Source organism: Geotrypetes seraphini, chromosome 6 (assembly GCF_902459505.1).
Source record: "Geotrypetes seraphini chromosome 6, aGeoSer1.1, whole genome shotgun sequence".
NCBI lineage: Eukaryota > Metazoa > Chordata > Amphibia > Gymnophiona > Dermophiidae > Geotrypetes > Geotrypetes seraphini.
In genome coordinates this window covers 225376236-225391801 of record NC_047089.1, presented here as the reverse complement: position 1 = coordinate 225391801, position 15566 = coordinate 225376236, and the positions used below count along the sequence as shown (strand labels likewise).

The 15566-nt window shown below is 44.5% G+C and overlaps 1 protein-coding gene across 8 annotated transcripts in view; it reads left to right on the top strand.

The window, feature by feature from the left end:
• The window catches only part of LOC117362176 (CD99 antigen-like), a 161698-nt gene that overhangs the window by 47659 nt on the left and 98473 nt on the right, over positions 1-15566 (top strand). For 7 of the 8 annotated variants that reach the window (XM_033948126.1, XM_033948124.1, XM_033948122.1 and 4 more), the window contains exons 2-4: positions 5525-5647; positions 8953-8988; positions 12788-12829. In XM_033948126.1, coding sequence (XP_033804017.1) covers positions 5525-5647; positions 8953-8988; positions 12788-12829 — 201 coding nt within the window. The remainder of the gene's footprint in view (positions 1-5524; positions 5648-8952; positions 8989-12787; positions 12830-15566) is intronic. The other variant, XM_033948128.1, reaches the window with a different exon arrangement.

The window sequence follows — 15566 nt, the reverse complement described above, 5'->3', positions numbered from 1 at the left end:
AGTGATGATCCTACTATAGTGCCTCCTACTCTGGAGTTCGAGAGAGTGCATCGGGCTGCAGGAAATTCTCTCTTGAATCGCCCTCGAGATCTTATAGCGTGCTTTCATCGCTTTCCATTGAAAGAACAGGTCCTAGCGGCGGCAAGGCGAGTGGGCCATATTGACTGGGAAGGAGCACAAGTTGAGTTATATGCTGAAATGTCTGCTCTCACTCTCAGGAAGCGGAGGGAGTTTCGGGATGTTACTAAGTGTTTGATGGCTCATCAGATTCGTTACAAATGGAATTATCCGTTTGGACTTACCTTCCCTCTGCAAAATCAAGTTCATAAAGTTATAACACCTGAGGAGGCCAAGTTACTTTTGCAGCAAGCTACGCTATGGCCGGCAGAGGAGACTCACCAGGCTATGGCCTTACCACAGCGAAGTGGGGTTGTGAATCAGTCCCGCTGGCGCAGAGGGGAGAAGAGCGGGCAGCATCTTCAGCGTAATTCTGATGTGGCTACAGTGACTCTCCCCACTTGAAGTGTGCTGGACTATTTTGGATTTACTGTATGTAGTGGGGGTCATCTAGTAAGGTTCTCGTCTGGTTTACCCTCCCTATGAGGGTTGGGAATATGTGGGTTACTGGGTGGGTTGGTTTCATCAGGCTGGGCGTGCGTGTGGGAGGGTGGTCGAGTCTGATTGTTACTGCAGTGTGTTGGGGGTTGTGACTGGGAATTTGTATGATTGAGGAGGTCAGTGGATATTGGTTGGGTGCGGAGGGGAGGGGGAGAGTGCTGGAAGTTCATTAGGGTTTTTGGGGGGTGGGGGAAGTTTTTGGGGGGTGGGGGAAGGGTTGGGAAGGGGGATTTGGTTGTAGGGGGAGGGGTAGGGGTCCTGGATGTTGGTTTTGGGTTGTTACAATTGCAATGGAATGCTTGGCAATGAGGTTTGTTTTTTGGGGGGTTTATGTTGGTGCATATACTAGAATGTTTATTTGAGTTTTAATATGGTACGATGGATGTCATTTAATGTGCGGGGATTGAATATTCCCAGAAAGCGTCAATTGTTATTTAAGGAAGCTGATCGTTTGAAGGTGGGAGTGAGTTTAATACAGGAGACTCATCTTCGGCCGATGCATGAACATTATCTTCATCATAAGAAGTACCCACATGTGTATTTGGCTTCCAATACTGTTGCAGGAAGAAAAAACGGGGTTGGAATATTTATAGCGCATGATTTGGCTCCTGTAGTTCATGGAGTAGTCCGGGACAAACGGGGGCACTATATCATTGTGAAAGTTACTATCAATGAGGAACTCTTTACTTGTGTTAATATTTATGCTCCTAATAAGGATCAGGGTTCCTTTTTTGAGGAATTGGGCAAGGTGATGCAGGAGCAGGTTGAAGGCCATGTGGTATTGGGGGGTGATTTTAATTTAACTTGGGACCCTTTTTTGGACAATTTGGCGGGTGGGGTTACTTATGGGCATCAAGATAGAAAACATTTCATAGATTTCTTTACTCATTGGGGGTTAACTGATCCTTGGCGTCACCATAACCCTGGGGTTCGGGATTATTCCTATTTTTCTGAGGTGCATAATTCTTACTCAAGGATAGATTTTTTGGGGGGTCTCTGCGGAATTGTTATTGAGGGTAGATGAGGTGGAAATGGCTTTTAGAGTGTGGTCTGATCATTCCCCGGTATGGTTTTCTGTGTTGTGTAAGGAAGGGAGTCATGAAAAGAAATTTTGGCGTGTGAATGAGGGACTTCTGTTGGATCCTGCTAATGTTTCTCAACTTGTAGATAATCTTAAAGAATATATTCAGTTTAACCTTACTGAGGGGATCTCTCCAGTTATGTTTTGGGAGGGACTTAAATGTGTCATAAAGGGTAGGATTATATCTTTGGAGGCTTTTCGTAGGAAGGAGAGATCTCAACCGGAGCAGGATCTCAATTGCTGGATTTGGAGGCCCACCATAAACAGGACAGGGGAAATGCTGAGGTATTGAGTTGGATCCGGTCTGTGAAAGGGGCTATTCAGGAGTTGGAGTTGCAGGAAACTGCGCAGCGTCTTGAACTTTTGAAGCAAAGGTATTTTGAATCGGGCAATAAGGAGGAACGCCTTTTGGCACATAAGCTTCGTAAGCAGCGTCAACAACACTATATTTTTCAATTAAAGGGCCCGGATGGTAAGTTGTATAACTCTTCTAGAGATATTGGAGATCTTCTTACACAATATTTTACTGAGTTATACTAGGAGGAGGATATAGTGTCGGATCCGGCGGTGGATGCCTATTTGGCTCAGGTGACACTCCCTAAAATATCCTCGGAAGAGGCGACCTGGTAATCCAGGCCTATCGAGGAAGAGGAAACGCTTTTAGTCATCAAGGCTTTACCTTTGGGAAAGGCATCTGGCTTGGACGGTTTTTCCAACAAATTCTATAAATGTTTTAGTTCGTTTTTGGTTAAGCCTCTTACGGAATTCTGTAATAGTTTGACGGGGGGAGCGGAATTGCCCTGGTCGTGGAGGTTAGCTGGGGTTACGCTGCTGTTAAAACCTGGGAGGGACCCTACTGATAGAGCGACGTATCGTCCTATATCTCTACTTGGCATGGATTATAAAATCTTTACGGGAGTTTTGGCTCGTCGTCTACAGCATTATTTGGGAGTATTGATACAGGATGATCAAGCGGGCTTTATCCAAGGTTGACAGACTTTTGATAACCTTCGCAGGGTGTTTCATATTATTAATTCCGCACAGGCTCGGAAGGATCCTGCTTTGATCTTAGGGATAGACGCTGAGAAGGCCTTTGATAGGGTCTCATGGCCTTTCCTGTTCTGGACGCTCTCATCTATGGGAATATCGGGTCAATATCTAGATTGGGTTCACTCTTTGTATGCTAAGCCTTTAGCTTCTCTTAAGATGAATGGTGCTTATTGTGCTGAATTTGAACTCGCTAGAGGTACGAGACAGGGGTGTGCTTTATCGCCTCTCCTCTTTGCAATAGCCATGGAACCGTTTGCTCAGAGAGTGCGAGAGTGTCCTCAGATTGAGAGTATTGTTAGCGGAGGACAAGAGCAGAAGATACTTCTTTTTGTGGATGATATTCTTTTAACGCTTCGTAATCCGGGGGAATCCCTTGAGGGGATAGTGACAGCATTAGCGGAGTATGGACGGGTCTCTGGCCTTAAAGTAAATATGGTTAAATATGAGATTCTCAATCTTACGATCAGGGGACAGGACTGTTTGGCTTTGCAACAACGTTTTCCCTTTCGGTGGACGACTTCTACATTGAAGTATTTGGGTATACATCTTACAGTAACTTTGTCTTCTTTATATGATGCTAATTATCCCCGCTTATTGCAACAGGTGAGGGAGGATCTAGATCGGTGGGAGAAACTTTCTATATCTTGGATGGGACGGGTTCATGTGATCAAAATGATGGTGTTGCCTCGCTTTCTTTATTTTTTTACAGCGCTACAAATTTTTCTGCCTAGGACATTTTTTTGACCATTTACATCGTATGATTTTTTCTTATATTTGGAAACAGAGACCTCCATGGGTTTGCCGTCAAATGTTGTTGTTTCAGTCAAGAGATAGAGGAGGTATGGCGGTTCCAAATTTTTATTATTTTTTGGCAGCTCAGTTACGGTACTTATTGGCTTGGCAGCAGGAGTCTCATAGGACTTGGGTGCAAATGGATGATTGGTTCTTAGGGGATATTTCCTTACAATCCGTACTGTGGTATGCTTTGGGTAAACTATGAGTTATTGTCCGAAAGGCTAACCTAGTGGTAGGGGTTGTTTTGCGTGTGTGGATGCTGTTTCGGGAGAAATTGTTTCCGGGTCGAATGTATTTTTCCCAAACCCCGGTTCGTGTAGCTGAAGGATTTTTGCCAAGACACTCTGATTCTCGCTTTAAGATTTGGGAGGCAGGGGGGTTGACTACTTTGGGACAATTTGTGGTGGATAGGGCCTTGATCCCGACCTCTAAAATGCAAGAGGAATTTGGTTTACAGGGGGCGGACTTGTTACAATATAACTAGGTGGTAGATTTTCTTAGACGAAAAGTTTTGCCAGACCTTTTGGTGGACTCTGTTGCTTGGGATAAGGTATGGGAGGCTTCTAGCGGGAGAGGGTGTATCTCTCGACTTTATGGATTGCTTGTTTCGCTTGATATACCCCCTGTGTGTTATTTTGCTTATTGGGAGGGACTGTTGTGTCGGCCTCTCACTGTGGTTCAGTGGAGGCGTACCCTGCGCTCCCTCCTTAAGCCTTCTATCGCCAGTAATATGGTATAAAATGCTATATCGCTGGTATTATACTCCTGAAAGATTGCATAGGATTAATCCCGCTATCCCAGATGCCTGTTGGCGTCGCTGTGGGGCCTCTGGAACATTTGAACATATTTGGTGGGCTTGTCCGAAGGTGGGTCCCTTTTGGGATATGGTGTTTTCTGTCTTATCGGATATTTGTGGGGTGCTCATGGTTAAAGATATGGGGTGTGCACTGTTAAATTTGACGCCTCAGGGAGTACCTTCTAGGTATTCATCTATCATTGCTCCAATGGTCACAGCAGCACGGTTGGCCTTGGCTACTGCCTGGCGTCAAGATACCATACCATCCAAATTACAGATGGTTACTAAAATGGATTACGTATTTCGTATGTCTCAATTGACAGCTTTGCGCCATCACACATTGGGTATGTTCATGCATCGGTGGAAACCCTATATTGCTTGGAAGGCTAGGAGGGATGGTTAAATTTTGTTCCTTTTCTTTTGTTTTTTGTTTACTTCTGGTTCATTTTTGCTGCTATTTCTGTTTGGTGTCCAGGACTCTGGGGGGGGGGGAGGGGTTGATTGGGAGGGTTAAGGGTGGGGGAAGTGCATCTGGTACTTTTCTGCTTTTTGGGATGTTGGTTGGCCTTGTTACAAAGAATGATGTTACAACTGTGTGCTTTGTACTAGAGATTTTGGTCTGTTTTGTATTTTGTAAGTTTTCCTTGGTTTTTTTTTTCAATAAAAGTATAAAATTATTTAAAAAAAAAGTTTTTATTTGCTGAAACACTTACTATAAGTTTTAAAAATGAATAAAGATTAATTTAAAAAAAAATTTGATAATCTCATAAAACCAAATGAACAAGGATAGCAGTGTACCCTGATGGAGTAAAAACTGATGTTTATACGTGTGAAAAAAATAAACTGCCAAAACTAATATAATAGGCTCGTAATTTAAAAGATAATATATAATAAAAGTGGTATCTCGGCATTCAGCAGAAAACCAAACTAAATTGAACAGAAAAAAGAAGGCTAAGATTATTAGACTAATCCGAGGCTAAGAATAGTACCCAAAGGGAAAACACTCCTTGTAAGAAGTACACCCCTGTGATGGTTTAGCATCTAAAAATTCAGTTCTGTGTGCTGGATTATGTAGTAACTTGGAAATATTCATAAACACAGAGAAGTAATTTTTATTAAGTCTTTTTAGAATATTTGTGACTACATATGTAATGTAATTTATTTCTTATATACCACTGTCATAGATGAAACTGTCAAAATTATAGAAGAAATTACAAACCGCATGAGAAAAATTGCCCATGTACCTGTGCAGACCTGGAAAGGCATCAAAGTCTCGGGATGGTTTGATTCTTGGTTCCAGAACAATGGTATCCTTTGACCCATTCTAATCTTTCTTGCCGTAATTTGGCAGGTATAAATTCTCAAAACTGCGATTGGCTGGCCCAGACCTTCTCTCTGATGTCAGAATTGACGGAGGGTGGGGAAGGCTTGTGGGCTTGTGGTGTGCAGTCACTGCATATGCTGGCCCTTCCTTTCCTGTAGTTGCGGCACTGGGGTTGTAATTAAATGTAGCGAGCGGTGTTGGTGGACCTGGGGGGGGGGGGGGAGGAGGAAGCGGTGGCAGATTGGCTTGGAGCAGGCAGGCTTCGGTGCGGCTTTGGAGGAAGGTGGTAGGTAATTAAATGGAGCGGGTGGGTCAGCTTGGGGGCGGGCAGGCTTCGGTGCGGCTTCAGGGGAGGGTGGGAGGTAATTAAATGGAGCGGGTGGGGGGGCTTGGGGGCAGGCAGGCTTTGGCACGGCATCAGGGGGAGGGAGGGGGCACTAAGGACATAGGAAGGGGGCACTAAGGACATCAGATGGATTGGCTTGGGGGCGGGCAAGCTTCGGCGCAGCTTTGGGGGAGGGCGGGAGGTAAATGGAGCAGGTGGGTCAGCTTGGGGGGGCAGGCTTTGGCGCAGCATCGGGGGGAGGGAGGGGCACTAAAGACATAGGAAGGAGGTACTGGGGGCACTAAAAACATAGAAAGGAGGGAGGGGGCACCAAGGCCATAGGAGGGAGGGAGGGAGCACCAAGGCCATAGGAAAGAGGGAGGGTGTGAATAGAAAGGGACAATTGTTGGGCCTGAGTGCAGAAAGAAAGGATGCACAGTCAGAAGGAAGTGCAATCAGAGACTCATGAAATTACCAGACAGCAAAGGTAGGAAAAATGATTTTATTTTTAATTTAGTGATCAAAATGGGTCAGTTTTGAGAATTTATGTCTGCTGTCTATATTTTTCACTATACATTCAAACCTCGGTTTGTGAGTGTTTTGCAAGACGAGCAAAACACTCCTGCAAACTTTGACTCGCAAACCGAGTGTTGACTCAATATGCGAGCTCCCACCCCGGGAACCGGCTTCGCAGCCCACCCAAACCTTTACCTCAAGCGGACACCAGCATGCACCAACCCACAGGACATATGCATGCCGGTGCCTATCAAGCCTGCCACGGCTTTCCCTGATCTATGCTGGGCTGCTGCGGGGCCTTGAGCATCTGTATATGCTCAAGGCCTTCTGGCTCCCACCCTCTCCAAGATTCTCATGGTCAGTTAAACTTAGGACGCCGTCACGCAAGCATTGATCAGCCTAATAAATAAACGATTGCATTGAAAGTGTCGCACACTCTCTCACAGATTGAAAGAATTTGGAAGTTTCCATTCGGGTCTCCTGAAGCAGAGTCCAAAATGGTGCCACATTGTTTAAAGCTAAGTGAAGACTTCTTTAGACTTGTGATTTTTTTTATTTTTTTTTGCCATCTGATTTTCACTATTGAACACTCTTAAAATATACAAGAAATATATAACAAGAAAAGAAGAAAACACAAAAGGAAATTTTAAAAATCATGATATTGTATCATTTAGCCTCAGAGATTGATCATATGATCTAATGCTATGACTGGACGGTGAACTCTGCGAGGGGAGTGTTATCACTCCCCATTAGTTTCATATCTCTGAGCATATAAGAAAGTATTTGATCAGTCTACTGAGACTATAGTCCTCTTGACTGTATAGGAGTGGGTCTAAATTTACATATATTTAGTATACTTTACTGATCTTCCTCTTCTGAGTCATAGTACCCTGGTTGCTAGAGTACCCTGGCTGCTTTAGTTGATTGGATCAGCATAGATCAGCGGCAGGCTCTTTCGGCACCGGCCATGCCTATGTCCTGTGGGTTGGTGCGTGCCGGTGTCTGCTCGAGGTAGAAGGTTTGGGAGTGGGGTGGGGGGGGGGGGTGCGAGCAGCTTTGGGGTTTTTTTGGGATATGGAACGAATCATCTGAGTTTCCCTTATTTTCTATGGGGAAACTCACTTTCTTATACGAGCGCTTTAGTTTACGAACATGCTTCTGTAATGAATTATGCTCACAAACCAAGGTACCACTGTATTTGTCTATTTTTCTATAGTTGTTACTGAGGTGACATTGCATATTAAAATTTTGTGGTTACCATTATGTATTAATAAGATTATATTGTGTGTATATGAAAAATGGATGTTGTATTAAAGTTAATACTGTTATTATGGGGGTGGAGTTTGGGCAGGGTTACTCTGTTGGTATTTGTTAGGCTTAGGGGGTACTTGGCTTGAAAAGGTTGAGAAACACTGTTGTAAGCTGATTATTGATTTAATTAAAGATACAGCATATGTGTTGATGTTGCGTTGTCATTCCCAAATACAGTGAAAGGCAGCAGCCTCCTTTCAATACACATAAATGTCCTCTTCCCTGTCATCAGCAGCAGATGAATCCAGATGAATGAGTTGTGTCCATCCATCAGCAGGCAAAGATAGAGCACTGAGCTGTGAAATGTAGAATGGAACGCTCTGTACTTCAAATAATTGGTTCTAATTGTGCAAATAAAAATACTTGTGGACTTAGCTGGAAAATGTGTTATTCTAAAACTCTGAAGGCCTTTAAAAAAGCACAAGGGTGCGCCTTTACGGAAGATTTCACATCCTTGTACATTTTTCACACTTTCCTGTGTAAAATGCAATTCAGAGTAAATTAAAGTCGATGTTTGTCTCGCTGATCTACATAACATACACCACTCTTGTCAACGTAAAAGAACGATGACGGGAAATATTCAAAATATAATTAAGAGCCATACCAGAATTCAAAAAGTGTGGTCTTCTACGGCTTATCTCAAACACACTGGAAACAGAGATGGCGATGCATTTATCTAATCTGGAGCATTTGCTGCCTACGTCATCTCAAAAAGGGTCCACAGTAGTCCCAGCAAAGTAGTCAATATAATCATTGTAAAGTTACAATTTAGAACTACAGTGTTTGACATCATCAGATCTCCATAGTTAAAAACTTATGAAAGAGAAACGTTTAATGGTTTATGGAAGGAAAAATGCAACAATTCTGTTTTAATATACAAAGCCAGACTATTCTAAATATGCTGTATACATTTGTAATGAGGCCTCTGCTCTGAAGGGAAGTTAAGTAAGGAATTTATTGGGGGAAGACTTGCAAACAAACACTAATCTTGCGTTAGCTGCTTGTCCTTTTAGATGTCTTTATGGTAAGAGAAAACCAATTGTATAATTCCATTGGCATCACTAAATGAAGAAATCTGATTTTACTGTACAAATTCAGAGTGATATTTTACAACTTTTTATTTTATAATCTTTCAGATGGCGACTTTAACTTAGAAGATGCGTTTGATAAAAGTAAGTATTTGTCAAATAAAACACAAAAGGGTAAATTCTAAATATGTTGCCTAAAAAAATCCAGCCGTGAAGAGGTTGCAGCTTGGCGCAATTCTATAAACCACCTTCAGAGTTAGATGCAGTTTATACAATCATGTGTAGTTGCCCGTCTGCGTGACTAACATTTAGGCGTAGGCATTTATGATGTTGAAAGCCAGGTCTAAATGCCTGTGCCTAAGTTGTGCGTTGATCGGGCATATTCATAAGAACATAAGAATAACCTTACTGGGTCAGACCAACGGTCCATCAAGCCCAGTAGCTCGTTCTCACAGTAGCCAATCCAAGTCCCTAGTACCTGGCCCAAACCCAAGGAGTAGCAACATTCCAGCATCTCAAAGAATAGCAAAATTCAAGAACCCCAATGAGAGCAACATTCCAGAGCTGGGACTGTGATGTCATAATGCCTCATTCCACAGTACCTCAGAGCCAACGTCATCAGTGATGTTACAATGGCTTGATTATCCTATACTTGGCACATGTAAGAGCATAAGAACAGCCATACTGGGTCAGACCAATGGTCCATCAAGTCCAGTAGCCCTTTCTCTCGGTGGCAATCCAGGTCATTAGTACCTGGCCAAAACCCAAGGAGTAGCAATGGCAAACCTTTCTTAAAACCAGCTACACTATCTGCTCTTACCACATCCTATGGCAACTCGTTCCAGAGCTTAACTATTCTCTGAGTAAAAAAAATTTCCTCCTATTAGTTTTAAGAATATTTCCCTGTAACTTTGAGTGTCCCCTAGTCTTTGTAATTTCTGATGGAGTGAAAAATCGATCCACTTGTACCCGTTCTACTCCAATCAGGATTTTGTAGATTTCAATCATATCTCCCCTTAGCTGTCTCTTTTCCAAGCTGAAGAGCCCTAACCATTTTAGTCTTTCCTCATACGAGAGGAGTTCCATCCCATTTACCATCTTGGTCGCTCTTTTCTGAACCTTTTCTAACGCCACTATATCTTCCTTGAGATAAGGAGACCAGAATTGAACGCAATACTCCAAATGAGGTCACATCATGGAGTGATACAGGGGCATTATGACATTCTTAGTCTTGGAGGCGGTTTTCCTACCAGAATAGCGTAGTCTCAAATTTTAGTGCGACAAAACACAGTATTTCTGAACCTTTGGGTAGTCAACCTGTTCTTGTGAGAATTCTTGTAGAGAGCTTCATTAGAATTCTTTTGCTCTGCCTCCCATTTCTCTGGGATGTCCTCCAATTTCTTGGTTGTCTCTCTATAAGCGAGGTGACAGGAGCCTGTCTCTTCTGTTCATATTTATTTTCCATTAAATTCAGTTTTTTTACGTAACCATTTGTGAGGCTTTTTCAGTGCTGCAGAAGATCCCAATCTTGGGTCATCTCTGGCTGTAAGAGTGCAGACTCTTAAGGTTGAGGGTCTGCTTCCAAGGGACAGTCTGCTATATACACTAACAGATCGAGGGCTCAGAGACTGATCCCTTGGGAGCAAGGCTCGCTTCAGATTTCATCCGCAGTGGGCTTAAGCATAGGCTGAGTGGCTCCATGGCGGTTTTTCTAGGATCGGGGCTGACTGCTTTCCTCTCCCGTCTCTGCGTACATGAGGTCCAGTGAGGGTTGAGGTCTCTGGTTGGATCGTTGAGGCATGAGAGGCAGTCTGAAGAGACCAGCAGTTCAGATTCCCAGCTTGTTGAGGCAGAAGTTCTCCTTGTAAGCTGTTTGCAGCTTTCGGCATACAGCATTGCACAGTGAGTAACAGCTGATAGCCTGAAAAAAAAAATTGAGTCTGGGGTCTACATGTGTATGTGTTTAAAAGCAGTTTTTTGGGTGTTGGGGTTAAGAGTTCAGGTCCCCCCACCTTAAAAATCCCAAAATTATCATATCAAATTACACAAGCAGTTCTCACACAAAACCTGACAAACTGTATTTCAGCAGCTGGCAGTTTCATAGGGGTTACCAATCCAAAATAATACATGAGTATCCAACAAATAGATAAGAATTAAATGGAGAATCCTATATAATAAAAGGCTAACTCGCGCATGCGCAGTCCTATTTGCGTGTTCCGTGCGTTGTAGGTCTGTGGCCGAAGGAGTGCGCATGCGCGCGAATACGTCACCACCCGATCGCCTCCACAAGCCGGACCGCAGCCAGACGACGTTCTCCGTTTCTCCTGTCGCCGCCGCCGATCTCCATTTCGCCTTTGCCGCCCACCCCCTTCTCTTCCCGCGGGCCCGAATGGCGATTCCAGCAGCGTGTACATCAGTCTCCACACACTGCTTCGGGCCCTTCTGCCCTGATTTGCTCTGCCGCGTCTCTGATGATGTCATCAGGGACGTGCCAGAGTAAATCAGGGCAGAAGGGCCCGAAGCAGCGTGTGGAGACTGATAAAAGCGCTGCTGTAATCACCACCTTTGTAGTCCGGCCCGCGGGAAGGGACGGGGGGGGGTAGAGGAAACGCTAATGCTGCTGCACAGGGAACTGGTGGGGGGGGGGAGGGAAATGGAGGGGAAGGGAATGCTGCTTTGGACGGACAGACAGACAGAGAGAGGAAGGGAAACACAAAGAAAATAAGAAATACACAGGGGCAGGTGCTCAGGGAACTGGTGTGGGGGGAGGGAAATGGAGGGGGATGGAATGCTGCTTTGGATAGGCAGAGAGAGGAAGGGAAACACAAAGAAAATAAGAAAGGCACAGGGAACTGGTGTGGGGGGAGGGGGATAGAATGCTGGACAGACAGAGAGAGGAAGGGAAACACAAAGAAAATAAGAAAGACACAGGGGCAGGTGCACAGGGAACTGGTGTGGGGGGAGGGGGATGGAATGCTGCTTTGGACAGACAGACAGACAGAGGGAGGAAGGGAGACAGAAAGGAAAGAAGAAAGACACAGGGTCAGGGAGATACACAGAAAGACAGACAGGCAAAGGGGGCCAGGGACAGAGACAGACAGAAAGGACAGCAGGAGCCGCGTCAGGAGGGGTGCGGGATGCGGCAGTGGGAACTTTTCTAATGGGTGCAACTGGGCAGCTGTCGGGAACCTCTGATCAGGGGCAGAGCAAGGTAAGAGTATCATAGGGATAAGAAGGAGGAGGGAGGATAAAAAAGGAAGGGATGCCTACTGCTGGACAGGGGGAGAAGGAAAGAGATGCTGATGGACAGGGGAGGTGAAGAAAAAAGAACGGAGGACTAATGTTGGACAGGGGGAGAAGGAAAGAGGTGCTGCTGGACAGGGGGGAGGTAAAACAAAGGGAGAAGGGCTGCTGCTGCATAAGGAGAGCAGTGAAGGGGTGGTGGTGGACATAGTGGAGGTAAAAGGAAGGGAAAATGGACAGGGGGAGCAGGCAAGGGGTGGTGATGGACAGCCAAGGAAAAAGAAAGGCAGAAAGAAAGAAAGCGGCTAAGGAGAGAGAGAGAGAAAAAAAGACAGACACACACACATATGTTCTAGCACCCGTTAATGTAACGGGCTTAAAGACTAGTATATATATATTTTGTTTAAAATGTTGGTCTTTATAAGCCCTCTTTTACTAAGCTGCAACCTTTCTACTGCACCCTGGGACGCTAAATGCTCTGACGCTGTTCCGATGCTCATAAGAATTCTGTGAGCGTTGGCGCAGCATTGGAGCATTTAGCACTCCAGGCTGCAGTAGAAACCTCTACCGCAGTATAGTAAAAGGGGTATATTTGTATTAAAATCTAGAGCTATAAGTTGACAGTTCTTCAGAAGCTGATGAATTCCTTTTTTTTAAGCTTTGTGCAGTTATAATTCTTGTTTCTCTTCTCCCATCACAGCAACTACTAAGTCGCCAATTCCAACTAAGAAGCCAAAAGACGGTAAGATTGCCTTCGCATTAATCTGTTTGTGTGTTTTCAAGGCATAAAAGAGCTCGCTTTCAAAACAGAAAAACATCCACAAAGCAGCAAAATGGATGGGTGGTTTTTATTTTTCACCCAAATGTCCAAATCACTACTGTATTTTTGAAAACCATTTATAAGACTGACCAGATGACCACTGGAGGGATTAAGGCAGGACTCCCCTCTAAAGATGTGAAAGAAACAGTTACTCCTGGCAGAATTTTGCGCAAAAAAATTCAAAATTCTGTGCAGAAACTATGGGTTTTACTAAATAGCACTAGAGGTTTTTAGTACAGGCTGACAAGGTAAATGCTCAAACGTAATGTGGCAGATAAAGGCCAAATGGCCCATTCAGGCTGCCCATCTGCAGTAACCATTATCTCTTCCTGTCTCTCAGATCCCGATGTTCAAAACTGCTCACCGCATGGTTTTCCGTGCATTTGTTCATTCTCTGACTCTGACATGCAAATTACCTCATTACTATTAAAATGAGGTCATTAATATTAAAACGAGCCATCCAATTGATGGCCTAACATTGCAATGCCATAATCAGATTGCTAATACCAACCCGAAAAAAATTGACAGGTGTAGGTAAATATTACCAACAGGTCTGACATGTTTTTTCCTATGGGCACAGATGTGTGTGTAACACATGCATATCTGGCCCATAAAAAAAGTTAAGCCACTCCCCCCCCCAGATGATGGCACTTCCTGACACCCCTGGAGCAAAAATAGAGACAGAAGGGATGACCACTTCTCTTGTCACCAGATGCCTCCAACACCCCCCCATCCCGTACCATCCCCTTCTACATGAATAAGACAACAGGAGGAATGCCCAGTCTCTCCTGCTCACAGGCCCGCCACTCCAAAATAGCAGGCCTTCCCCTTCCTGGTGCATCCTGTAATGCACAGGGAGGGGCCTAAGAACCTGACTGGCTCAGATGCCTAATGGAGGGGCTTTAGGCGTCTGAGCCAATCAGGGCCTTAAGCTCCTCCCTCTGTATCTCAAGATGCATGGGCAGAGAGCCTAAGGCCCAAATTGGCTCAGACGCCTGAGAGAAGCCTTAGATGTTTGAGCCAGTCAGGATGCACCGTGAAGGGGGAAGCCTACCATTTTGGAGTGGTGGGCCTGAGAATAGGAGGGATTGGGCATCCTTTCTGCTGTCTTCATGTAGAGATATGGGGTAGACCCAGGGGGGTTTACGGTGGCAGGAGGGAATATGCACATCTCCTGACTTTTTTTTTTTTTTTTTTTTGTAAAGTACGGGGGGAGGGGGGGTTTGCAGCGGCAGGAGGGGAGTGGGCATATCTTCTACCAATTTTTATTAAACTACAGGGAGGAGGGAGTTCTGGCAGGGTTAGCTTGGGGGGGGGGGCCGGGTTCATGATGGTGGCAAGAGGGAGTGAACATCCCTCCTGTCTCTATTTTTCTTTTTGGGGTTGTCGAGGGGGGGCGCTCTACTTGTCTTTATTTTTTTTTTTAAATAGGGCAGGTATTGTGTGTGTGTGTGTGTAGTTTCTAAGCAAATGATCGGATGAGATTACGATTGCCCTCCGCAAAACTCATTTGCATGGATCGCTATTTATAAATTGGCCCACAGTGTCTCGCACTGTCTTAAAGACCGTTTATAGTGCATCTAGCCATGGGATCCTTGACCTGTGAACTTTGTCACAACTACCTGTGAATTTTTCCCACAACATACCTAACCTAACCTAATCTTTGCAGCAATAAGAGTCCTTGGCTAGGAACCAAACTCCAGGGCTCCTCAAAACCAATGCTAGGCTATTAGAGATTCCTAGGGGAACCTTTTGTTTTTCCCCCCTCCTACAATTAATGTTTAGGCACAAAGGTCCTCCCTCAACTTTTATTAATTAAAGTGACTATGGAGACTCCAGCATTCCCCCTTCTAGTAGAATAATTAAAAAAAAAATTAATAAAATATAGGGAGGATAACTTTCCCTGGGTAAAAAGACTTGTTGAACATTTTCTATCCTAGAAGCTGGCACTGTACTTCAAATAGAGTATATATAAGGTGCCAATTGTGCAGATAAAAATACTTGTGGACTTGCTAGAAAATGTGTTCTTCTAAAACTTTGAAGGCCTTTAAAAAAGCACAAGGGTGCGCCTTTACAAAAGATTCACACCCTTGTACATTGTATATGCAATTCAGAGTAAATTAAAGTCGATGTTTGTCTCGCTGATCTACATAACATACACCACTCTTATCAACATAAAAGAACGATGACGGGAAATATTCAAAATATAATTAAGAGCCATACAAGAATCCAAAAAGTGTCGTCTTCTACGGCTTATCTCAAACACACTGGAAACAGAGATAACGATGCATTTATCTAATCTGGAGCATTTGCTGCCTACGTCATCTCAAAAAGGGTCCACAGTGGCTCCCAGCAAAATAGCCAATATAATCATTGTAAAGTTACAATTTAGAACTACTGGGGAACCTCGGTTTGCAAGTAACCCGGTTTGCGAGTCTTTTGCAAGACGAGCAAAACACATAGCAAACTTTTGTCTCGCAAACTGAGCATGTTCCGATACATGAGCACCTCCCCCTACTCTTAACTGGCATCGCACCCCCTGAACCGGCATTGCAAACCCTCCCCGCGAACGCCCCCCCGCGAAAACCGCATCGCACCCCCGTGCTGAAAGCGGCATCCGCCTGCCCTTCCTCCCAAACATGCTCCTTACCCCATCTGC